The sequence below is a fragment of the Portunus trituberculatus genome, chromosome 19 (genome assembly GCF_017591435.1).
Source record: "Portunus trituberculatus isolate SZX2019 chromosome 19, ASM1759143v1, whole genome shotgun sequence".
NCBI lineage: Eukaryota > Metazoa > Arthropoda > Malacostraca > Decapoda > Portunidae > Portunus > Portunus trituberculatus.
The window spans coordinates 5,283,273-5,310,017 of NC_059273.1; the positions used below are offsets into that span (position 1 = coordinate 5,283,273).

The 26,745-nt window shown below is 43.4% G+C and overlaps 1 protein-coding gene across 1 annotated transcript in view; it reads right to left on the reverse strand.

The window, feature by feature from the left end:
- LOC123506322 (titin-like) overlaps positions 1-26,745 on the reverse strand; it is a 170,244-nt gene that overhangs the window by 119,198 nt on the left and 24,301 nt on the right. Inside the window, 39 exon segments of the mRNA XM_045258289.1 lie at positions 660-854; positions 967-1,124; positions 1,231-2,110; positions 2,300-2,384; positions 2,992-3,048; positions 3,398-3,513; positions 3,700-3,908; positions 5,288-5,474; positions 5,724-5,895; positions 6,265-6,496; positions 6,703-6,993; positions 7,142-9,563; positions 9,672-9,848; positions 9,987-10,073; positions 10,221-10,325; positions 10,443-10,634; positions 10,749-10,874; positions 11,017-11,252; positions 11,344-11,559; positions 11,774-11,917; positions 13,154-13,250; positions 13,416-13,573; positions 13,761-13,904; positions 14,026-14,176; positions 14,479-14,582; positions 15,145-15,288; positions 15,533-15,701; positions 15,919-16,263; positions 16,496-16,635; positions 16,926-17,069; positions 17,851-17,963; positions 18,287-18,425; positions 23,128-23,271; positions 23,480-23,731; positions 23,960-24,090; positions 24,223-24,369; positions 24,546-24,669; positions 24,795-25,589; positions 26,269-26,670. Of these exon segments, the coding sequence (XP_045114224.1) occupies positions 660-854; positions 967-1,124; positions 1,231-2,110; positions 2,300-2,384; positions 2,992-3,048; positions 3,398-3,513; positions 3,700-3,908; positions 5,288-5,474; positions 5,724-5,895; positions 6,265-6,496; positions 6,703-6,993; positions 7,142-9,563; positions 9,672-9,848; positions 9,987-10,073; positions 10,221-10,325; positions 10,443-10,634; positions 10,749-10,874; positions 11,017-11,252; positions 11,344-11,559; positions 11,774-11,917; positions 13,154-13,250; positions 13,416-13,573; positions 13,761-13,904; positions 14,026-14,176; positions 14,479-14,582; positions 15,145-15,288; positions 15,533-15,701; positions 15,919-16,263; positions 16,496-16,635; positions 16,926-17,069; positions 17,851-17,963; positions 18,287-18,425; positions 23,128-23,271; positions 23,480-23,731; positions 23,960-24,090; positions 24,223-24,369; positions 24,546-24,669; positions 24,795-25,589; positions 26,269-26,670 (10,130 nt within the window).

Sequence of the window (26,745 nt, forward strand, 5' to 3'; positions counted from 1 at the left end):
CACACCGGGAAAGCGAGGCCACAAGCCCTCCAGTTACATCCCGTACCTATTTATTGCTAGGTGAACAGGGGCCACACATTAAAAGGCTTGCCCATTTGCCTCGCCGCGCCGGGACTCGAACCCGGGCCTCTCGATTGTGAGTCGAGCGTGCTAACCACTACACTACGCGGTGTGTGTGTGTGTGTGTGTGTGTGTGTAATTCACCTCGGTCGTCTGCTGGTCACCCAGCCAGTCTTCCCCATTACGGAGCGAGCTCAGAGCTCATAGACCGATCTTCGGGTAGGACTGAGACCACAACACACTCCACACACCAGGAAAGCGAGGCCACAACCCCTCGAGTTACATCCCATACCTATTTACTGCTAGGTGAAGCTAAACATTAAGAGGCTTGCCCATTTGCCTTGCCGCACCGGCACTCGAACCCGGCCCTCTCGATTGTGAGTCAAGCGTGTTAACCACTACACTACGCGGTGTGTGTGTGTGTGTGTGTGTGTGTGTGTGTGTGTGTGTTAACGGTGACTGTATGTAAGCATTACATATTAGGAACATGTAAATGTTAAATCATACACTAAGCTCCCAAAGAAGTGTTGTCCTGACAAAGAGCTAAAAATAAAAAAATTAATAGAAAATACAAGACACAAGTGAAGTCAGGTACTCACCACAAAGTCCTTGGAGTTGGGGATGAGGGACCCTTCACGGTACCACTGGACAGTGGGCTTAGGGGTGCCCATCACCACCGTGTTGAAGCGGACTCCCTTGCCCTCCTTCACTGTCACAGGTTCCATGGATGCCACAGTGGGGGCCACCTCAGACTGCTGGGGCTGTTTCACCTGCAGCTTTGTCTGTACGGTAGCCTGCAACACACAAGACAACAATACTCACTTCCATATTCACAGGTGTTGCTGAATCACTATTGTGTTGCATAAAACCTTACATTATAATAAATGGAAAGGAGGTAACTCTTACCTTGCCACCTGGATTGGTAGCCACACAGGAGTAGCTCCCTTCGTCCTCAGGGAAGACTTCTGAGATACGGAGACCATAACGATCACCATCAGCAGTCATGGTGAAGTATTTGCTGGGCTTGATGGGCTCATTACCCTTCATCCATTGGATTGTGGGTTCTGTTGGGAATAACATTAATTCAAGTTGAGAGAATACTCAATTGGGACTTTATCACACACAATTTAAAACATTGATTGGGGGAATAAAACAAGGTCCATCACTCACTTGGATTGGCTGTGATGACACAATCAAAGAAGACAGGCTGTCCTTCTTGTACAATATGTGCCTTAGCCTTCTGGACAATCTTTGGGGCCTGAGGGGGTCCAGCAGTCTTGGCTGGGGCCTCCTTGGTCTTGGGTGAAGGTGGGCCGCTAATCTCCACAGTGGCCTGGCAGCGGGCTTCACCAGCCTTGTTGATGGCCACACACTCATAGGAAGCAGTGTCCTCAGGTACTGCCTCCAGGATCATAAGACTGAATGAGTCACCCTCCATCAGCATCTTGAAGTGATTGTCTTGTGTCAGCTTGCGTCCATTCTTGAGCCAATAGACATCAATGGGACCGGTGCCAAGGATCTTAGCATCTAACCTCACCAGATTGCCTGGATTGCTCTGTGTATCCTGAATAGTTTGGTCAAAGCTGGGAGGTACAGGTCCTGCTCGGCTCTGCTTGCGTTCAGCCACCACCAAGTTGGCAGAACATTTGGCACGACCACCACGGTTTTCGGCCACCACAGCGAAGACTCCAGAGTCCTCAAGGAAGATCTCACGGATGGTCAGGATGCTCTTGTCACCAAACGTGTGAATGAGGAAGTCAGGAGAGCTGGTGATGAGGAAATCTTCACGGTACCATTGAATGGTGGGCATTGGATCACCGTCAAACTCCACCATGAAGCGAGCAGGCTCTCTCTCGTAGGCTCTGCATGGCTGGATCTTCTTGGTAAAGAATGGAGGCTTGGCAGGCTTCTGAGGCTGGCCCTGAACCAAACGCTCAGTGGTCTTGGCCTTGTGCTCAACCTCTGTCTTGTCGGTGGCAGTAATTTTACGGTGGATCTCCATGTCTCCCTGTTTCTCCTTCTGGGTCTGGCGCTGTGTACTTGTGTGGATCTACGGAAAAGAGACATACATCATGCTTGACATCTCATTAAACATTGAGTATCTGAGATCAAAATGTGAGTACATATATTTGCTTTCTAGTAACATTCATTAATTCTTATTTTAAAGGTATATCATTATCTCTACAAAATGTGCTTCTCAAGAGTAGCACATTACATGTAGACATCCCTTCTAACTCACCTCCTTGCCGTGGACGGTGGACTCTGAAGGTTCTGTCTCAAACTTGCGGAGAGTATCTTCATCGTGGCGCATCTCATCCACATCCCTGTGGCAGAGACAACCATTAGCCTGAGCACATGACCAGCAGCACCCAAAATATAGCTGTGGCTGGTTTATAGCTTATGACTTTGAATTACAAACTTCTATCTACTTTTTTATTTCTTACTCTATTTTATTTTATTTACTACAATGTAGGTTTGAAAATGTTCAACTATTTTGACTACAAAATGCAGGAAATAATTTCTATCTCAATCAAATTTTTAAATGTGTATATGATGTAAATGTATTATAGAAATTGAACATTAAAACACACCAACAAAAGAATATTCATATAATTAAGGGATGAAAATAAATGACTTGTTAATTATCTTAGAAAACTTTCCATAAAATAATAAATAACAAAAGAATAAATTACACACAGGATTTAACAGAAAGTGTTAACAATAAAGTTTATAAATAAAGCAATAGTAATCACTGAAGAAGATATTCAATAATTTCAAAAACTGGAAATCTAGACATAAAACTTTTAGTATTCAAGAAAATTTAAGAAAGAGATCACAGTGATGTATGTAGACTGAAAACCAAAAAATGATAAAGAAATAAATTAAGAGCACACAAATATGAGATATTAGCTGGGAGGGACAGATGGCTACCTGAGGACATGTCTTGGTGGTCTCTCATACTTAGGCTTCCCTGAGTCATCTTCCGCACTGTTGGGAAGCAATTCTGCATCAGGAACCTTTGACTTTGTTTCACTGTCTAAGCATACTTTATTGCCTGATATGCTAACTGACCACTACTAAGAGGCTGCCTTGTGTTACTATTAATAGTCAACTATACATAATGGAGCCTCGATCTACTGTAATGTATGCACATGTATACCAATTGAGTCATTTTTGTAATTCCCTTTCATCAGTAAATGTTGCATTTTTAAGTGTTGGTAACTAAAAATTCATTCATTCTTTAAATCCTGCTTCCATGAAATGATGCTGAAAAACATGGCAGTTCTTTATTGATACATCTGGGCTGCAAATGTAATATGAATGCTTCTACACTTACAGTGATTCCTCATAGCGGGAGGCCATGCCCTTGGCCAGAGAGTGTTGGGCAGCATGTTCTGCTGGTGAGGCAAACATGATGTCTTTCTTGCCCTTGGCCCTCTGTGAGTCCTCCAGCTGTAGGTGAAACATTCAAATTTTTGTTAATATAATTTTTCAACAAAATAAGATATTGGTTTTCCCTTTCTAGACATTTTTCTCAACATTTTCAGTAATATCAATGTGAAAATATCAAAACTTGCCAAAGTGACACATTTTTAATAATCCATTAATAGAAGGCCCATTATCTGGCTGGCAACCCACCTCCTTGATTTTCTCTCCAGCCTTCTTCTTCTTGGCCAGCTTTTGCCACTCAGTTTCTTCAGTCTTGTCCATGGGTTTAGCCATGTATTCACCAAACTTGGACTCATGGAGAATGGAGTAATCAGTGTCAATCTTTTCCTCAAAGACACGATCAAGTTCAGTCTCCTTGCGTTCCTTCTGATAACTCTTGAGGTCAGTGTCATACCAGGCTACAAAAATACCCCTCATTAGGCCCAACCCTCAAGCCAGCACGGCAGGGGCGCATGCTCCAGCCACCACCGAATTCTGGCTAACAGGACATCAAACTAAAGGGATACCAAACAGGGGCATACTGATGCAGCATCTAACAAGTGACTGCAGATACTAAAGGGGGAGGGGAGGAATACTAATCTGTTCTAAAGGTGGCAAGTGCATCACACACATCAACAAAGGTAGAAATAGTTTATCAACAGGGCATGGAAATGTATCTAAAAGTTTCAGAGACATGGTGTCACTGTATAGTAATGACAAGAAGAGTACATGTGCTCAAGGACACTGTTGCTTCACTAACTGTCAACGTTTGGAGAAGAAATGACTCCTGTGACATGACATGGACATGTGGACATGTATATATGACAACATGCAACATATATAGTACTTCAAGATTTGCATACATACAGACATAATAACAAATACCAAAACTAAAGAGTTAGATAAAAACATGGCAGGAATTATAGGCTTTTTTTAATAATACAGCAAGGTTTACATGTGTGACCGTTAGCATTATCTAAGTTATGGGGCAAGACGGAAAGGTTAGGCAGCCTGAACCAAAGTGTTTGGCGCAACTAAACATGAACAGAAACACAATGGGGAAAACAATCGGGCAACTTTGCTAACTCTTACCTTCGCTGACTTACCAAATAATAAGACTGAAGAGGAAATGAAGAAATAAAAAAAAGAAGTGTAAAAGAAGAAATGAAAATATATGTTAGTTTCCAAGTGGCGTTTTGGTAGTGCTGGGTGTGGTTGCTCAAGGTATCGGTGTTACAACCAGTGGTGAGTGTAGCAGAGTGGTGTTACTGTTAGGTATGGCTGTGGCACCCAGTGACCAACACCAAGCCAGACACCCCATGACCTGCATCTCTTGAGTGGGCAGCAATGCCCAGCAGTGGAGCACTGGAACATGGGTTATCTGGTGGTTTGTGAGATCACTGGTTCACCACTAGATAAGTTATGTCCCTTACTGTTATACAATATATAATATTTGCATCATCCAAAATGAAGATATAGAATGGCCAGTCTCCATGAATGCTGAAAATCAATGATGACAATGGACAATGATGATGATGATGATGATGATGATGATGATAACATTCATGAATCATGAAGGAAGAAACAGCAGCAGCAACACTTCGTCACAGGAAACTGAAGGGATGAAGATAGAATCTGTGGGGAGGAGCAATGACATTTGACTACTACCACCAGCAGACCTGTAAGGAAAAAGGTAGCAGCTCAGGAGCCCAGCAGATCTGCACAGCCTGAAAACTGCCTGCTTACCAGTACCCTCAAATCTGTGGTGCCCGCTACCCTGCTGGAAGAAAACACTTACGCCTGGGGGAGTTTTTGAGGACAGCACGGTAGTCGTCCTGGCGTGGATTCACCTTCAGCTCACAGCAGGCATACGTCTCACCCAGAGAGTTGCGGCAGATGACCTCCACCTTGCCGTTGTCATACTGGCGGGTCTTGGGGATGTCCAAGTGGTACATACCGTCATACCAGATCTTGAATCGGTTGCCCTAATGGAAAATACAAGTATTGTGTGTTACAAGATGGAAAAAACAGTTAATTACTCTCTTGTTTTGAGGCACCAGGCAAAGAAATATTCAAAACTACTAAAGAAAATATCTATTTAGTATTTACCAACATGCATTCACAAGTAGTTTCTTGTATCTAAGCCTTACGACTATAGCTACAAACAAAACAGTATTCAGTGAACATTTATCTACCACTGTATATGTTTCTTCTCTAAGACTCCCAATGCTTACACTCATCGCAGTGTTGCCATTGACAATCCACATGACTCTTGGACGTGGATGCCCAGACACACGGATGCTGAAGCGAGCCCAGTCTCCCTCCTGCACCATCAGGCTCTCAGGTTTCTTCAGCACCTCAGGCTTGCATCGCTGCTTCTCCTCCTCCACGGTGGTCTCACGATGTCTGTGAAAAACAAATACAGTATCTTAAAAAATTATTATTCACTCTCCTTCTTTTGAAATGTATCTTATGAAAAGATAATTCACTCTCATTTTGTAATGTACCTTATAAAAAAGCCATTTATTCTCCTAAAACTTCTATTTACTGCTTATGTTTATTCTTCTAATGTAGAAGTGAATAGAAATTCATCTAAAATTCAAGAGTGAATATTATTTTGTTTTTCCACTGAGAGCTGATGGAGTCAAGCGAGTGAATCATGTATATGTAGATATGTGGTGCAACCCTATGTAGGACTGCTTGCCTGGTATCTAGATAGAATTATAGATGAAAATTTCTATGAAGAGTGGATATTCTTTATATCCCAATACTCACGCCAACATAGAGGCTTCAAGTTCCCTGATCTTCTCAAGGGACTGCATGCCCTTAGGAATCTGAGATTCATAGATGACACCTGGGCGCCCTGTGGCCTTCAGGGTGGCTCGGGTCTCGTCCATTCCCCAGAGGTTGGTGGCGCGGCACAGGTATTCACCAGAGTCCTCGCCAAACACCCAGTTCATGACGAGAGCAACATAGCCAAAGTCATAGATGGGAGTGAAGCGGTTCTCTGTGATAAAGAAATAAAATGAACTTGCTTGCTTCTGTATGTTTGAAATCTTTAAGAAGTGACTGAATTCATTATAAATATATTTGGTTTGCTTTTACATGCCATGAAAATGAATATGTATTACTTCTCAATCATTCTAATATTATGAATATAATACATTCACATGGTCCAGATCCTGTGGTACTTGAGTGTGAAGCAACACTTACTGAATGGAAGTGGGCGGCCGTTGAAGAACCATTCAACCTTCATGTTGGGATCACCAACAGGAGCCAACTGGCAGTCAAACTTGAACTCCTCCATTTCCTTGAGGTCACTGATGTCCTTGATGTGAGTCACAAAGCGAGGAGGCTGTCGCTTTTCTTCATCATAGATGTCTTCTGGGGTGAGCATGATGTCTTTGCAGTACTTCTTCAGAGTCTCCTCCATCTGGGTGGCAAAGTCCACACCAGCCTTCATGCCCTTGGGAACCTGGGACATGACCACCACTGACTGGCTCGCTGTTGGAAAAATTTAAAAAAAATTGATCATCTTTAGTAACACAGTTTCCAATACTTAATGAATGGAGAGTGAATTCATCATTAGATGTCTAAAGTTTTAAAATCTCTTTACATGTATAATGTAGGAATATATGAAAGTGACACCAACCCTTGGTTTTGAGAGTAGCCTTGGTGGTGTCCTGGCCGAGCTTGTTGAAGGCACGGCAGGTATACTCTCCAGAATCCTCAGCATAGGTGTACAGGAGCTCCAGAGTGACATGACCCATCTCAAAGCTGGTCCTGAAGCGATGGCCAGTCTGAAGAACCTTGCCATTGTAGTACCACTCGACCTGCAGGTTGGGATCATTGCGGGGTTCCACACGGGCCTCAAAGAAGGCACGCTCTCCCTCCTGCAGACTCTGGTTCTTGATTGGTACAGTGAACTTGGGAGGCTTCATATCTTCATCCAAATCATGTCTTTCAGTCAGAGGTCCACGCTCCAACTCCTTCAGCTTCTCGGCAGTCATGCCCTGCGGCAGCTGAGTGTTGGTGTCAATGTTGTGCTTGAAGCGAACATTGAGCATGGCCTTGGTGGTGGCCTGGCCCCACTTATTGGTGGCGCGGCAGATGTACTCTCCAGTGTCGCGGGCAAAGGTCCACTCAAGATCAAGGACAACAAAGCCAAAGTCATCCATCATGTGAACACGTGATCCAGCATTGACTGGCATGCCATTATGGAACCACTCAATTCGCATGGTTGAGTCACCCACAGGCTCTACACGGCAGTCAAAGTGAGCAGGCTGGCCCTCAACAAGATCATGGATGTCCTGCAGCTCGGTAACAAATCTTGGAGGACAAGGCTTCTCCTCATCCTGAGGCACGACCTCCTTCTTATATTTGTCTTCCTCAAGCTTCTGAAGAGCTTCAGTGAGCCCCTTGAACTTCATGGTAGCCTGTGGTTCAAGAACAATGCTACTCTTGCTAGAGACAAACATCTTGCACTCCACAGAAGCTTCTCCGTGTTTGTTCACAGCTCGGCAGGTGTAGGTGCCAGCATCCCTGGTGTAGCAGTTGGCTATTTCCAGGATAACAAAGCCAAAATCATTAATTGTCTTAATGCGGGAGCCAGCACACAGAGGACGGCCATTGTGGTACCACTCAACACGAAGGTCAGGGTCATTTGCTGGCTGTAGTCTGCACTCAAAGTGAGCAAGGCCATTCTCAGTGATGGAAGTGTCTTGTGGCTGAGTGATGAACTGAGGTGGTTGACCAACATCTGAGGGTGCACCCAGGTCAGGAGACTTTATCATCAAGCCCTCAAGTTCAGCAATCTTTTCCATGCCCTTCTGCATGGACTTTGGCAGCTGAGTCTCCAGGATGATGGAGCGTTTGCCTTCACACTTCAGCGTTGCCTTGGTAACAGCCTCACCATAGTCGTTGTAGGCTCGGCACATGTACTCACCAGAGTCCTCGGGATAAATGGGAGAGATTTCCATTATGACAAAGCCAAAGTCACAGAACTGGCGGATTCTGGAGCTGTGTTTCATGGGCTTGCCATTCCAGTACCACTCAACCTTCAGGCGAGGGTCGTCTGTGGGAACAAGGCGAGCCTCAAAGTGAGCATTCTCACTCTCCTTCAAGTTCTCAATGTTGCTCAGTGGAACAGTGAACTTTGGTGCCATGCCAACCCTCTCAGAGGTCACAGAGTCACGACGAGTCCAGGCAGAATCCTCAAGATTTTGCAGCTTCTCAAGGCCTCCTTCCATACCCTTGGGTACTTGTGGGGTCAAAATCAAGTTAGTCTTACTGAAACACTTCAAGTTGGCAGTAGTCTTGTCCGATCCCAGCTTGTTGACTGCACGTGCTTCATACACACCTGAGTCCTCCTCATAGCAGTACAGGATGTCCAAGATAACAATGCCAAAGTCATGGAAGGTCCTGTAGCGGTGGCCTGTTGGAAGTTTCTTGCCATTCCTGAACCACTCAACTGTAAGGTTGGGATCATTGATTGGCCTCAATCGAGCCTCAAAGTGAGCACTCTGTCCCTCCACAAGTCTGTCAATGTTGGTGATGTGTGTGATGAACTTTGGTGGCTCTGCTGCTGGTCCTGCATCACCGGGCTTCAAATCAGCCTTGTGGCCTTCAAGGGCTGCAATCTTATCAAGAGAGGCTGGCTGAAGTGAGTCAGTGTACACTCCTCCCATGCCAAAGCAGTTCAGGTTTGCCTTGGTGGTGTCAGAACCATACTTGTTGGTGGCCTTGCAGACCCACTCTCCAGCATCATGATTCTGCAGGTACGAGATGTCCAGCACAACAAAACCAAAGTCACTCACAGTCTTGATGCGAGTAGCATTACGCAGAGGCTCACCATTGTGGAACCATTCCACCTTCATGTTAGGATCACCAACAGGGATGAGGGTGCACTCAAAGTGAGCAGAGTCACCATCCTTGAGGCCTGACAGGCTCTGTGGGTGAGTGGTGAACTTGGGTGGCTGACCATGGGCACGGTCAACACATTCCAGCTTGACAGAGCACTCAGCTTTGCCCCACTTGTTGTGGGCCTTGCAAGTGTATTCACCAGAGTCAGTAACCTGAAAAAAAAAAGGTTTTAAAATTTAGTTTCAAATCTTGAAAAGCATTACAACAGTGTCTGATCAATACTACATGCCTGTTATATCACTGCTCATGTGGAAACTGACCTTGGTTCCAATGATCTCAAGAATGACGACTCCAAAGGCATACACGGTGCGGAACCTGTGCGAAGCCTTGAGGGGCTCACCGTTGAAGAACCATTCCACCCGCATGGTCTGGTCGCCCAGAGGAATGAGCAACCCCTCGAAGTGGGCTACTTCACCCTCTTCGATGTTGCTCAGATCCTGTTAAATTTATGCACAAATCTTATTATCTCCGTATCTTTTGTTGTTTAAACCTAATATTTTTGTTTGGATAGAAAGATAAGCTACAAGCTACTACAATACAAAAAAAAAAAATCACAAATGATTTCATCAAGTTACCTTGAATGGCTTGGTGAACTGTGGTGGGTGTCCCTCCTCATCAGGCAGGAGACGGTCATCACGACGCAGATTCTTCTCTTCCATTTTCTGAAGGAGAGTCGAAGTTATCTTTTAGGTGTATTTATGTATCTTTACAGCCACTTCAATCCTTAAACTCAATAAAGAATATATCTATTCCAATATTTGTTAGGATAAGAGAAAATGTGGCTGAGTCACAGATATGACTATCCTTACCTGGATGGCATCCAGACCTGCCTCACCAGCTGGATGCTGTGTGGCCTCAATGAGGACATCCTTGCTGCCCACCACAACAGTAGAGGTGCTGAAAGCTTCACCATGCTGCAATAATGAAATATATCAATTATACACGCCACTGCTAAGATCAATATAAAAATTTTGTATCACAAACTGAATACTAATAAATATCAACAATTGTGACATGATATCCTCACTGACCTTATTGAAGGCACGGCAAGTGTAGATGCCCTGGTCGCGTTCATAGGCATCGTTCAGGTCGAGGGTGACAAGGCCGAAGTCATAGGTGGTCTTGTAGCGGTGAGCCTGCTCCAAGACTTTGCCATTCAGGAACCATTCAATTTTCAGGTCGGGATCTTGCTTGGGTTCCACATTGGCCTCCATATGCAGAGCCTGAGAGCCAAGATGATGGTTTAGAATGAAAGGTAGTGTTGAAGAAATATGTTATAATGTACAAGCTTCATGACTGACAAAATAAAAATCAATGACTGAAGAGAGAAAACAAACCTGGTTCTCATTGAGAGAGAAACTGGGCTGCAGAGGCCTGATGAAGAATGGCTTTGGATAGCTGACTTCCTGCTCAGATACTTGCTTCTGGTATTTTGCCCAGTAAGCTCGCTCAGCCTCTTCCACCTGTTTGAAATGAGATATCCTTGGTTAAGAAACTACAAAATGTCACAGCTATTAGTGCCAACTTTAAGTAATTAAGGTTTTCTCTGACATGTCATTCACGCAGACAATATATTCATAGCACCGGAAAATCAACTAGGCTCACCTTCTCGAGGCCAGCCTTGCCCTGCGGATGCTGGGTGTCGAAGTATAGGTTAGCCTTACTGATGCACTTCAGGGTGCCACTGGTGGAGGCTGAGCCCTTTGAGTTAGTGGCACGGCATGTATACACACCAGAGTCCTCAGCGTAGCAGTGAGTGCAATCCAGGGACACAAACCCAAAGTCGTACTGTGCAGCATAACGTGCAGCTGCCCTCATGGGTTTGCCATTGATGAACCACTCTGAAGGGAAACACACAGAAATTAGAAAACATTACCAGGCACAATAACTTCAAATCAAAATCATTTACTTTTTGACCTTTTCTTAACCTACCAATTTTCATAGTTGGGTCGCGGGAGGGCTCAACTCTGCACTCAAAGTGAGCATTGTCACCCTCTCGGCACTCTACGTCATTCAAGTGAGAGATGAACATCGGGACCTCAAAAACAGGTTCAGTAGTCTGGACACTTTGAGTCTGTGGTGTCTCCAGATCTGCAATCTTCTTCAGAGCATCAGGATGTATTGAGTCACCAATGAGCCAATGACGATCTGTGAAACCAAACAAGCATGTGATTAGTTGTGTGGATCCTGAAATCATTTCACTAACTCAATACACTAATGACATAGCCACATTTGATGATATATCTAGGCCAGGTTGAAAATTAAAATAAGAATCAATTACCAATAACTCATATTTCAATTCATAAACACCAAATTTTCATTGTTCATGACATGCAGTGAACACAGTGAGCAAATTGCTTACCAAAGACCTTGATGTTACAGGTGGACACAGCCTCTCCCACACGGTTGACAGCCTTGCAGGTGTAGATGCCACAGTCACTCTCTCGGAGCCCAGAGATGTCCAGTGTCACGTGACCAAAGTCAAACGTGCTGCGGCAGCGAGTACCTGGGGAGAGAGGAACATCATTAGAGCTAGGTTCAAGACTTCAATCCATAATTCATGAAATACTAAGAATTTCAATCCACAATTTAGGAAATACAAAAAATTTTAATCCACAATATATGGATTATGTAAATTATGACTACAAAATCTTACTGATGTAATCAAAATCTTAGAAATAAACAGTTTGCATTCCAGTCCTTAATGATACAAGCCAGAGCAAACTTTTCAGTCATGCACTATGAAATAGGAGCATAATGTACAGTTCAAGCCACAAAGTTTTTGATATTTATATTTCAATTTGAAATTTTTATTGTAGTCAGGACAAATAAATCTTTTAAAGAAATAGCAAAACTGCAGAATAATCCACATTTTACATTTCCGAGACATGCTTTTCTTTTTTTTATAAATATCTTATAAAGTCAAATTGTATCCTCTACCTGCAAGAAAGAATCTGACTGTTCAATATCTTTACTAAACACACTGCACCAACACTCAATAATGAGTATTGAATTTTCAAAAATGCTACACAGTACATGCTACACAAGCCATTTCATCCACCACCATTCAGCTACAAAATGCTACTCCCTCCACCTCAACATGTAGTCAAAACAGCAACAAGTACCTTCATTGTAGGAGCCCACAATGCCTCCAGCACCTGGCAAGAGCAGGGAAGAACACAAAGACATGGCTGTTTAGTAACCTTAAACCTTCAGCACTGCCAGCTCCAGTGTGGAAACACAATGAACACATCAAGGTTTAGTAATGACACACTGGGTTAATGCTTGTCAAGGTGTGGGAAGTGATGTCTGCCCCACCAGTAAGCACTAATTTTTGCTTAGGAGTTATTAGGTAAAATTAACTCTTTTGGATTATAAAGCACAGTAATTTCCTAAATTTTAGTGGTGTAATGTGAAAAACTATCTCTATACTATAAAATTTAGTCTTGAGTTGGTGAATCATAACAACTCGGACATTTATAAGTTCTTAATGCTAATTATGGTATGCTACACTGGATTTGATCAGGGACAAAGCAGTTAAATGGACAGTTCTCTTTAGGTAAGTATAACACACAGGACATAGGTAATTACAGAAACACAAACTAAATAGCAAATAAAACATGGATAACATGAACCAGACTGTCAGTCTTTGCTCCCTTTTGTTAAACATAAAATATCAAAGTGAAGCTCCACGAAGACACATTGTATCCGACAAACCACACAGACCAGCCAGAACACTCACCAGTGGCCAGCTGAACACCATTCTTGAACCACTCAATGCTGAGGAAGGGATCACGAGCTGGCTGCACCTGAGCCTCCAGCCTCAAGTTGCCACCCTCCTGCACCCAAACACCAACACTTGTACTCCTCCATCTCCCATTCACATATTCCACATTACCACAATTCAAATGTTCATGAGTTATATTTCACTTTAACAAGAAATAAGCTAGAATTCTATCAGGTGGATATTATACATATACTCCTGCTTTTCTTTGGCTACTGACCTGCAGACGCTCAAAGCTCTCCAAGTGCTTGGTGAACATGGGTGGCTCTTGGTGCTCAGGAGAGATTGGTGTTTCAGGTACTCTGTTCCACTGTGCCTCACGGAGCTTGATTGTCTCCCAGCCAGGGTGGAGAGCATCTCCCAGAATGCTGCCCTTGGCTAAACGTAACATAAATCATCAGTGATTTCATAAACATATATAGTCATGATTCTTCAAACCACTGGAAAAATTTACCATGTTAGATAAAAGTGCTATGAAACAATAATTGAATCACTATTTACTAATATAAATCCCAGTTTGTAACTTGTTCAAATACACACATTCAACTTTTCAAAAGAAGCTCACCAATAACTCTGGTGGTGCAGGAGCTGACTGCCTCACCAGCCTTGTTGATTGCCTTGCACATGTACACACCAGAGTCCTCAGGCACACAGTGGAGGATGTCCAGAGTCACATAGCCAAAGTCATGGTTGGTGGTGAACCTTGAGCCTGTGGGATACAAAAGTGTGCACAACATCAAACAACACTAAAAGATAACTGGTCATTAAAATATTAGAAAAACATAACATTCACTTGTTTAAATCTGACAAGGTAGGATTTTCTGACTTACCCATCTTCAGTTCAACACCATTGCAGTACCACTCAAATCTCATGTTGGGATCACCAACTGGCACTACACGACACTCGTAGTGGGCATGCTGGCCTTCCATGACTTGCTCTGGGCCAGTCAGGTTGTTGGTGAATACTGGCTTGTCATAAACCTGACAAACACAGAAGACATCAATAATGAACATCACATATCACATGTTAGGGATGAAGATGAAATCTTAATTTCATGAAATACTATAAGTGCACTGATTCTTTTCATTCTCAGATCTCAATAAATAAACCAAGATAAAATACATGTTTAAGATTTAGTTTTACATTCAACTCTCAAATCATAAAGTACTGTTCATCATGAATATAGGTAATGAAACTATATACAAATAGTGCTTGATTTTGACATAGGCCACATGGAGTCTGGAGCTAACACTGGGTACAAAGACCACTCATTCTAACTCACCTTGTCAGGAGCGGCAGTAGGTTCATCTGCCTTGCGGTCTTCCAGAGCCTTGATCTTCTTCATGCCCTCTGGATGCTGAGAATCCATCATGATGTTGGCATGTGCTGTGGATGAGGAAGGATAATGCATATTTCTCAGAAGGCTTTGGAATTCAAAAGTATAAAATCAAATCTTCGAGTTTTATCCTGTTCCTGAGAAAGTGTGTGTGTGTGTGTGTGTGTGTGTGTGTGTGTGTGTGTGTGTGTGTGTGTGTGTGTAATTCACTGTTTGATCTGCTGCAGTCTCTAACGAGACAGCCAGACGTTACCCTACGGAACGAGCTCAGAGCTCATTATTTCCGATCTTGGGATAGGTCTGAGACCAGGCACACACCACACACCGGGACAACAAGGTCACAACTCCTCGATTTACATCCTGTACCTACTCACTGCTAGGTGAACAGGGGCTACACGTGAAAGGAGACACACCCAAATATCTCCACCCGGCCGGGGAATCGAACCCCGGTCATCTGGCTTGTGAAGCCAGCACTCTAACCACTGAGCTACCGGGCCGTGTGTGTGTGTGTGTGTGTGTGTGTGTGTGTGTGTGTGTGTGTGTGTGTGTGTGTGTGTGTGTGTGTGTGTGTGTGTGTGTGTGTGTGTGTATAAGTGAAGTTTGAACACTCACTTTTGATCTTGATTGAGGCGGTGGTGACAGCCTCTCCCAGATCATTGGTGGCACGGCACATGTAAATTCCTTCATCATCAGCACGCACTCCAGTGATGTCCAGGGCAACATAGCCAAAGTCGTGGGTGCGGTTAATGCGGGAGCCTGCGGGGAAAAGCAGCATTGTCTAAAGTCATGATATAATGATGAACACAGCATTGCAGCTTTTGTTCTTTCTAATCATGAGACATAAATTTTTCCTAAAGTAAAGCACAAACCCAACAAAAAAGCAAAGAAAAACTTATCTGTCTTTTAACTTCTGTAGTAAAAAAGAAAAACGTCATAAAACAGAGTTGCAAAATGTCTGGAACAAAGATGTGATGAAAAGTAGGTGAACCAAGTAACTCACTTGTCTCTATGGGCTTCTCATTCCTGAACCATTCCACCTTCAACTTGGGGTCACCAACAGGGATGAGGCGACACTCAAAGTGGGCAAGTTCACCCTCAGTGAGGTTGTCCAGGTTCTGAAGAGGTTGAGTAAAGACTGGACGCTGGAAGGTGCGAGTCTCCTCCGGTGCCTGAGAGAAAGGGGAGGGAAAATTTGAGAAGTTTGAAAGTGTAGCATGTATCAATTAACACAATCTTTTCTCATCTTTCAGTCTAACTATTTGCAGTATTCACATTCCTACTAGATAATCAGAGCTTTAGCACATCTTTACTGAGAATATACACATTTTGCTAGTTTGTTTCTTCTCAGATCAAGTACATATAGCTACCACACAAACTGATCCTTACAGGTGCAGGGCGAGTAGAGTCCTCCAGCTGACGAATCTTTTCCAGACCCTCAGGTCGGGCAGACTCGTAGATCACGCCCTCCTTGCCCTCCACTTTGAAGGTGATCTTGGACACGGCTTCACCAATCTTGTTAACAGCTCGGCAAGTGTACTCTCCAGAGTCCTCAGGGTACACGCCAGTGATGTCCAGAGCCACATAACCAAAGTCAAATGTGGTGTGGAAGCGTGCAGCAGACTGCAGAAGCTGGCCATTGTGGTACCACTCAATGCGCAGAGTGGGGTCATGCACAGGCTCCACGCGGCCCTCCAGATGTACATGTTGTCCTTCAGAGAGCTGAGTGTTGCCCTGAAATGCACATATGCTCCTTTATTATCTTGTGGGATTTTCTTCATCCATCAGTGCTTACTACACCAGATCAGCATGACATGATACGTAACAGTTTAGATAAAAATATAAAAATGAAAAAAATCTTAAATGAGTCTTCTTGAATACAGCTGATTATGCACTATAGAAAGGGAGAAATGTATAAAAATGCAACCAAGAACAACCAATATCTCAGAGAATCACTAATACTCACCCGGAGTTCAGAGGTGAACCGAGGAGCCAGCAGAGGAGCATCAGCAACCTCAATGCGCTCATACTTGGGCCTCTGCTCCAGGCTCTGAATCTTTTCCCAGCCCTGGGGATGCTGGGTGTCCATGTAGATATTACGGCGGGCTGCAAACAAACACCACACGCATGTTAGTCAATAGACCATGAGTTTAAACAAGATTCTATTCATACATGAGCTTAAAGGTAAACCATCAAACTTGTGAGATCATTGAAAGTTCTCTCTCATCAAACCTAAACTAAAATGCAATGTATATGTCTCAGTTAAGAATGTACAATATTGCATAATTAAATGAAACACTTGCAGAAGACACTATTACTACTTAACCTTGCAATGACACAGGAGTAATCTGAATAAAGATAACAGTCTACAAATGGCACACTTTAAGAAGACTCACCGGACACATTGACACTGCAGGAATTGACAGCCTCGCCCACTCTGTTGGTAGCCTTGCACAGATAATTGCCAGAGTCCTCAGCGTAGGTGTAGAGCACATCCAGGGCAACATAGCCAAAGTCATGGGTGGTGCGGAAGCGGTGACCTGCCAAGCAAACATACAATTCATGCATTCTATCTATTCTATCTATCCCAGCACTGAGGCTTTACAGGTTGATATGCAAGGAAAAAATGGTAAAATGGGTACTGATGATAGACATGGGAATCCAAATACAAAACCAATGGTAGGTACATATTAGGTAGTACTGTGTATGTGAATAACTGTCCAACACACACATGTACTCTCTCTCTCTCTCTCTCTCTGTGTGTGTGTGTGTATGTGTGTGTGTGTGTGTGTGTGTGTGTGTAATTCACCTCGGTCACCTGCTGGTCACCCAGCCAGTCTTCCCCATTACGGAGCGAGCTCAGAGCTCATAGACCGATCTTCGGGTAGGACTGAGACCACAACATACTCCACACACCGGGAAAGCGAGGCCACAACCCCTTGAGTTACATCCCGTACCTATTTACTGCTAGGTGAACAGGGGCCACACATTAAGAGGCTTAGCCATTTGCCTCGCCGCCCCGGGACTCGAACCCGGCCCTATTGATTGTGAGTCGAGCGTGCTAACCACTACACTACGCGGTGTGTGTGTGTATCTGAATTACACAGCAACCAGGAAAATAAAGAAAAATATACAAATAGCAGACATACTTTCTCTATCTTCAATTCAAATACACACACACACACACACACACACACACACACCTGATACGGCACACTATAATACCACCTTGAAACTTTACACCTATAATCTTCATAGTCAATAGTCAGGTAGGCATGAGTGGGAGGTAAGTATGAGGGGCATGAAGTGGCACCAACTCACCAGTCTTGATCTCCACGCCATTGACGAACCACTCCACCTTCATGTGCGGGTCATTGATGGGTTCCAGGCGGCACTCCAGGTGACAACGTTCGCCCTCCTTCAGGTTGTCCACGCTGCGGGAAGTATATATCTATTAGTTTACCAGGCTAGCAGTTCCACACTCATACTCATTCAAAAGTAACATGAACTGCGAAAATGACCAATAAAACCACCCACACATACTCTCTGTCATGAAAAAACAATAAACTCGCAACGTATTCATCAAAACTACTTACACACTCATTCACTCAAAAGCAATAAAACTCACCAATGTAAAAAAAGCCATTGACCTTATCAGTAAACAGGTACTCACACACGCAACAAAACCACGCACCTACACATAAAATAACACACATCTTCGCTCACTCACTCATCTACAAGCAATAATCTGACTAACCTGAGAAGAGGGGTGGTGAACACGGGCTTCCTGAACACCTCCTGCTTCAACTCCTGGGTCACGTCGCTCACCTCTTCCAGCTTTCGGATCTTGCTAAGGCGCTGCTCGTCGAGGGTATCGAGCTGCATGCTATCAGTGGCTGTGAGGGCGACACCAGAAGCCTTTAGTTTTCAAGACCATTACTGTTCCTAATTTAATTCCTCCATATTTCCTACTGATCATCCTTTCTTCTGCCCCTCGTCCTTCTCCTCTATCTTTCTGTTCCATCTTTTCGTTGATCAATTGCTGTTCATGGTTTAATTCCTCCACATTTCCTACTGATCATTCTTTCTTCTGTCACTTCTACTCCTTCTCCTCCTCCTCCTCCTCTTCCATCTTTCTGTTCCACTTTTTCGTCAATCATATTATTCTTCGCTATCTTGCATTCTACGTGGTTGTAGTGGTAATAATAAATTCAATCCATTCTAAATATTTTCTGTCCTAATTAATATATTTCTAGAAATATTAATGATATTTTTCCTTTAGTTATTCTATTCATACATACATCCTTATTAATCATCTTCTATTCATCCTTTATTTTCTTCTTTATTCTCATTATTTTTCTTATTCTACATTCTTGTTGTTATGCACCTCTTATCATACATGCAAAGTTCAACATAGTTTATTTTAGGTTCTTTTTTTTTTTTCTTAATCCAGTTTGCACTCTCTCTCTCTCTCTCTCTCTCTCTCTCTCTGCCATCAATAGACAACACCCTTAAAATACATGTCGTACAACTACATACATTATTTTCTATCTACGTTTGTTATTACTGTTACCAATGCATACAACTTACCATTGTGTGTTAGTGAGATGCGTGCCAGTCAGCCGTGAAGATAGGCGATGAAGAGGGGTTAGGGGCGGTGAATATGAGTTAGAGAGGATGATGAGGCAGAGATGAAGGGATGTGACTAGATACATGTTAGGTAAAATTGTAGGTAGTGTTATCTGATACTTTTTGGGTTTATTTGTTTTACCGATACTGTTCGTTTGCTTAATTTCAGGGATTGCCATTTAACTGTATATTTATCTGCATACTGAAAGTCCCACCTGCTACTCTGTCATTAAGATACTTGCATGCTTATTTATAGCAGCCTCATCCTTCATTTTGTCACTTCGTTTCACATATATTCTCATCTTACGTTATTAGCCATCTCCTTTTGCAATGATTAGCTTTTCTGGTTCTCTGTTTTCCCCTCATAATCATTGTTTCTATTTATCATATTTTAGAAGCCTTCTAGTGTTCTTTGAATCCACATATGCATCGAGCCTTTTACCTTAACTATATAATCGCTAAGACATCTACAATGATATCTCTCCTTGAATATAAATCCTTATCACCATATCGTCATCCAGTCATATGTAGGTACGCATAGAGCATAATATTCACTATTTGAATCAAAATCCTTATACTCATCCCCATCCAATCCTCTAAATACATCTCTTTGCAATCTCTAAAACCTCCACAATATTCTCTGCTTGAATTCAAATTTTTCCTTCCATCATCCAACATTTTATTAATTTCTTTCAGACATCCATAGAAGTATTCCATGACGTTCTTTATTTGAATTTAAAGTTTTGTGGACATCTTTATCATTATCAATTAACCAAGCCACTTCTACCGTGACATATAGTGCGCATAATGGGGATTCGGCAAAGTCGCAAAATTGGCTAAGTTGCCAAGACCATCACTCTGAAGTTTGCGGCTAGGGAAGAGTACCGAGCGACCTCCTTTTCACTCTGAGGCGTTGATGCAATGTCGGTTGGTCCTCCTTTATCTTATTAAAATTGTGTCACGTCATATTCTGGGAGACACCGTAGAGGGAGGAGGGGGGAAGAGGAGGAGGCAGTGCGGTTTTTCAATGGGCTAGTTCATGCGGTAAAGATAGAAATGAGTCACGGCGCTGTGTGTGTGTGTGTGTGTGTGTGTACGTGTGGTTCTCCGTGTTCGTTTCGGTGCTTAGTATCTGCATTCCTTAATCGAAGGATTATGGTCACATGTTTGATATGACATATGGATGAAAATTATGGTATTCGAGTTATGAATCCTTATGGCTCATCAGTTAGTCATTTCTACCGCCAGTGCCCGTCACCCTCTTATCAACCTGCATCCTGTCTCCTTGCCACTCACGCCTACGCGCCGCCACCCTTGCTACCAGCAAGAGCTGATTGCCTTTTACGGTTATGCAAACTAACAAGATGGTACAGTGTCAATTGAGACAATATAATACACTTGCTCTGCGTTACGTGTCACATTTGCAAACGAATCGAAAATGAAGTTGTGCGATGAATATTTGAGCGATATTGTATGAGCGCAATCTGCCAGTTCTGGGTCATGGTGACACTGAGTGAATTACATTTGGCACCTTGGAATTTCTGAGTCGGGAGACAATGTGAAAGGTTTTGAATTAGGAGGGCAGTGCTATGTCATGCCGAGGCATCGGGCATCCATTATAGCCCCTCCACCTGCATCTTTCTCTCACGCCGCATGCCAACTCAGCCTCGTGAGTGTGGCGCAAGAACCCAGGCACGCGGGACTAATATAGGGCTAATGGCTTTCTGTAGTAAAGGCTCAAGTGGGACGAGGATAGATGGGTTAACTTTAGACTTGGCTGCATCGACTGCTTTTTAACCATCTCGCTCGTCAGGGCTTTGGGCATGTTTACATGGCGGTTCTTCTCTTATCTCTCCCTCCCTCATTACGCTAGTGACTAGTCCCTCGCTCCGGCTATGAAGAGTTAGGTAGGTACGAATATTCCCATAAACGGTGGGCACAGGTACTGTCGGACGTGACTCACACGGGTCGCTGGTATATTTAGCTCCGCCAACACCTCGACCTTGCATCGCTCAGTGGCTCCTCCTCCTCACACCCTCGCACCCAGCCCACTCCCGTGAGCTGTTCTTCCCCTCAGTCCCTCACACGCTGAGGTCGCGACAAGAGGGCACAGAAAGAGGCTCGTGCATCACCAGTCCTGATATGAGTTAAAAACTTGTCCTACCCTTACTCGATATCGCTTTTATTCACATCCTTCTGGTATAGAACGTGACTCAGTTCCCTATGCTGGTCATTATTGTGACTGATAAGTGATCATCCCTTTGTGGTATGGATGAAAACACGGGAGGTTGTCATGTCTTTATTTATAAGCCTCTTTCTCGCAAGACACTAAGCAATTTGGCATCAAACACAAAGCACAAACAAAATTCATATAATAACTATGTAGGTGCTTTTTAATGTTCAATCATAACGAATATTTGAGCCTCGCTAAGAAACTGTGTAGAGAGGTATGTATATATAAATTATAAGGGATATATATGGCTATATTATAAACAGATTTTGTGTGAAAGCAACTAATAGCGCGCAGTTAGCGTGGAGGCGTTGCGGGGCCCGGCGAGTATCAACGATCGAGTAAGCGAGCCATATTGATTGACAAAAGCGGTCAAAACTGTTACCAGGTGTGTCAACACGGGAGTCTTGGATCAAAATAACATTTGGCGTGATTGTGATGCTGATTCAAGGGGACTGGGAGGTGGGAGAGATCGAGAACTACAATTAAGTGACTAGAGCTCTTGGTACACTGAATGGGTCCTTCCGGAGATAATTTCTGAACGGAACAATAACTCGTTTTATAAAAAGTGGACGTGTTTTCGGAACATCGCGCGGCGATGAATCTTGGCAAACTCGAAGAGTGGCAAGATCGATCGCCGCGGCCATGACGCCAAAAGCCACGTGCTCAGCCACTGCGTCTGTTCAGGTAATTATGTCCGGGAGAACAACATCATGGACATCGGACAAAATATCTGACAGAGTGCATCTTGAACTGATTACTGGCTGATGCAAATGATCAAATAATGTCCACACACCATCAAACTGAAGGGTGTAATACACATGCTACAACGCAATTGCTAACAACACTACAGAAAAAAGTCTAAAATGTTCTATGAGAAGAGACAGAACACTACTCGTTTTCTACTGGCTGTGTGCAGCCAACTAAATCAAAATATGGTAAAATAACAACATGCAACAAGTCTGTCAACAACTGATTGAAAGAGGACGCAGACATTAGTGGGCATCACTCACCTCAGGAGGCATTAGTTGAGGGAGGCAATGTATCCTTAGCAATATTAGTATATAAACACAAAACTCGCACACACAGAGCACAGCCATGGTAGTTTGCCTCCTGCTAAGCCAACAGTGTCAGTGTAAGCAAGCTGGTAGTGTTTTGTGACTATCTAATTCAGGTGCTAATATATGTAATCAAAAATATAATAATAATAATAACAAATCGTCTGGTTTCAGTCTGAAAAACTATCACTGCTTACAATGAAAAAGTGTCAGTAAGTAACTGTCAAACTTGTCGGCTGAACAGTTCAAAATACTGTATAACAAAAGCACATCCAGTAAAAATACTCTTCCATCAAAAATATGTGATGTGGTACTGAAAATATGTACTTAAAAAATTCGGGAGCATTACTTTAAATTGCAAATGTAGAAGAAAAGGTGTGGGCAAGATGGAGGGAATAGTGTGTGGAAATGTGTCACAAATTCACTAATCTAGTTGTCTTGCCAGATCAAGATTAGTGTCGGATGGTCCCGTTTTTGTCGGTAAGATTTTCAGTTCACATCTTTAGTGTGTGGAAGGGTGTATGTTTGTGTGTTAGGGCCAGGGAGCAGAGTGAGGAGGAGGAGGAAGACATAAGAAGGGGACAGTTCAATTGTAAGGGGTGTGCCTGGGAAGGCGGACGATGGGAGCATTCCCAGTGTAGACGAAGCAGCCGTGAACACGCCGGGCCATCTCCAGCTTACCCTCCACCCCGATGTTGCATGAGGTGACTGCCTGGCCAGCTGCATTGGTGGCCTTGCACATATAAGTTCCAGAGTCTTCAGGGTAGGCATACAGGATGTCCAAAGCAACGAAGCCAAAGTCGTAGGTCGTGCGGAAACGATGGCCTGAAGGGGAGAGAATTGGTCACAAGAGGCATATTTGTGGTGTAGCACATGTTTTATTTTGAAGACATGCAAACTTACAAACCCAGATTAGGATTGTCAGAGTACTAATAAGGGTTTGGTAAGTATCCCAATATATAGTATGCAATTGCAACTGATTCACACACACACAACTCGTTCTTTCCAGCATGGCTACAGAAAAGATTCTTACCTGATGGAATTGGTTGTCCATTGAAGAACCATTCAACCTTCATTGTAGGATCATTAACAGGGGTGAGAGTGGCCTCCATGTGAACTGACTGGCCCTCAATCAGCCTCTCCTGGTTCTTCAGGGCACGTCCAAAGTTAGGTTTCTCAATCATTGGTACATCCTCAGGGCGTTTGCTTGGTGGCTTCTGTTCCAGGCGGCTGATCTGTGCCATGGCCTCGGGATGCTGGGTCTCCACAATGAAATCACTCTTGGCTGAAAACACAAAGATTGGGTTTATGTTATTTTTATTTTAGATTTGTTCTCACTTCCTTGGCATTACATTCAAAATTGATAATAGGATAAGAATTATAAGTCTTCTTTTGATGAAATTTACCATTCTTCTTAACAGGAGATATGTAATCAATTCATGTACTATAAAAAACTGCCAGTCTTATACACATCTGAGTATTTCATGAAATCTGGAAAATTCCTGAAACTCACATTTGACACCAATCGTCAGTGTGGAAGTGGCAGTGCCTACACGATTGGTAGCACGGCACTCATAAGTGCCAGAGTCCTCAGCCACAGCCTGCAGAATGTCCAGGGCACAGAAGCCAAAGTCGTACATTGTCCTGAGAGACAAATAATTTGGAGTATTAATAAATGGTTGCAGAAAGAGAATATCCAGCTAAGGTGATCTTTCATGTCATGTAAGCATATTGAGATGCAATAATTACATAATTTTCAGACTTTTTATGACATACCTGAATCTGTGGCCAATCTGGAGAGCCTGGCCATTGTGGAACCACTCCACCTTCATTGTGGGGTCAGGGTATGGCTCCAGGCGAGACTCCATGTGGGCACTTTGGCCCTCCCACAGCTGTGTCAGTCCAGACAGCTCTACCACAAACCTGGAAAAAAATAAATTTCATGCAAAAATATAAACATACACACAGAATAAAAATATTCCACTGAAATGTTGAATGAAAAGTATCTCTAATAAAATATATAAATTTCAAAACAAAGAGCAAAATAGATGACATGACTGTCCTGCTAATGTTATGTAAGGAAGGGAAGTGTAACTCACTTGGGTGCCTGAGTGATGACGGTCTCCTCAGTGGCAGACCTGGTGTGGCGAGAGGCATCCTCCAGATAACGGATCTTCTCCAGAGCCTCGGTGTGTTGAGATTCCAACAGAAGAGATTCTTTGGCTGCAGTGGAAACACAATTATTTAAGGAGTTAACCTATGTACCCAGTTCAGAGTTAGATGAATTCTGAAAAATGCATGAAACATCTCAGCACTGACAGTTGCAACATGTGCTATAAGATACTCACAGGTGACAACCAGTGTAGCTGAGGTGACAGCCTGGCCCAACTTATTGGTAGCACGACAGGTATAGGTGCCAGTGTCCTCAGGCTTCACGTACTTCATGTCCAGAGCAACATAGCCAAAGTCATGCATGGTGGAGATGCGATTAGCATGCTGAATGGGAATATTGTTTTTGAACCATTCCACCTTGAGGTCAGGGTCTCCCACAGGGATGAGACGTGCCTCAAAGTGAAGAGGAGCATTCTCCATCAGCTTCTGGTCTCTCATGGGTGAGGTGAAGACTGGGGCCTGGCTGGTGGTCTCCTCAGTGGTCATAGTGCGATGGGTACGGGACTCCAGGCGTGAGATCTTGTCCATGGCTTCCTGGTTCATGGTTTCTCCAATGATAGCCTCCTTGGTGTGGCACGTCAGGGTAGCAGAAGTCACAGCCTGGCCATTAACGTTGGTGGCACGGCATTGGTATGTGCCAGAGTCTTCAGCATAGGCATGCATGATGTCCAAAGCCACAAAGCCAAAGTCATTGTACTCTGTGAAGCGAGAACCACTCTTTACAGCCACACCATTGCGGAGCCACTCAACCTTCATGGTTGGATCAGAGGTGGGGATGAGACGAGCCTCAAAATGAGCTCGCTGTCCTTCAAGGATCTCAATGTTCTTGACAGAGGTGGTGAAGACGGGAGCCTGGGAGGTAGTCTCCTCCACAACCTCAGTGCGAGAATAGCGGTTGCGATCCTCCAGCATCTGAAGCTGCTGCATGCTGAGAGTCTCACTCTGGGACTCCAGAACAACACCAGAAGAACCTATGGCAAGCAGGAAATATGAATTAGTCTTTCATTCTCAGTGTGATTTTTGTATCTGGTCTCTATGATATTCATTGATGTGGTTCTTTGAGATCTTGACCATGGGTCTGTTCTGCCATGCAAAGTACATTATGGTTTTGTTAGTTCTATATTTTATAGAGCATTCTAGGAGTTTTACATGTTAAGTTCTTGTGTGTTATAGCATGAATTTTGTTTAAATAAAAACATAATTGAATGTCTGTTTAGATGAAGCTTATAAATGTGATGTTAATTTAGATCAAACTTTTCTGTAAATATATTGTGTTAATCTAGAAGAGGTTTATATGTATGCTGTATTAATTCGGATTAATATTATAAATGTTCTTTCTCCTTTTTACATGAGAGCAGACTGGCCAAAGACTACAAAAAGTTTAAAAGCTCATCTCAGTGGAGCTCCCAAAAGGTAAGTAAAAAAAATTGTGAGTACAAAATGTGTAGTGTTAACTTTTAATCCGCAGTCCAGTGAATAATACCTTATGCCCATCCCATTATTCCATTAAAAAAAAAATCAAGGTTCTTCTGAAAATTGGAAAGCAAAAAGAGGTGAAAAATTGCTAGTCTATAAACATGCAGATATGCGGTGGTAAGAAGAGCATCAGTTTAGCGCTGGCATCCAGATGAGAGAAAAATTATTACTCACTGATCACTTTCAGGTTGGCTGTGAGCTCATCTTTGCCCATAAGATTTGTGGCAACACAAGTGTATACACCAGAATCCTCTTCGATAAGATCATTGATATCGAGAGCAACATAGCCAAAGTCATGAATCAGACGGAACCTTGAGCCCATCTGGATTGGCTGTCCGTCCTTGTACCAGTCGACACGTAGGTTGGGGTCAGTGATGGGCTCGAGCTTGGCCTCGAAGTGGGCGTGGTTCCGTTCCTTCTGAACTACATCCTTGATCTTAGTCAAAAATTTGGGTTTGATCTTGACAGAGACTTCTTCCATTGTTTCACGTCTCTGGTATCGTGAACTGTCATCAAGGTACTGAAGTTTCTGCAAGCTCTCAGGGTGTTCTGAGTCGAACACGAGATCCTTCTTGGCTATAGAGAGAGGTGGTAAGGTAAGGTTAGGGTGGGACAGGATGTGGTTCTCATAACAGTGCCTACAATGGGCTA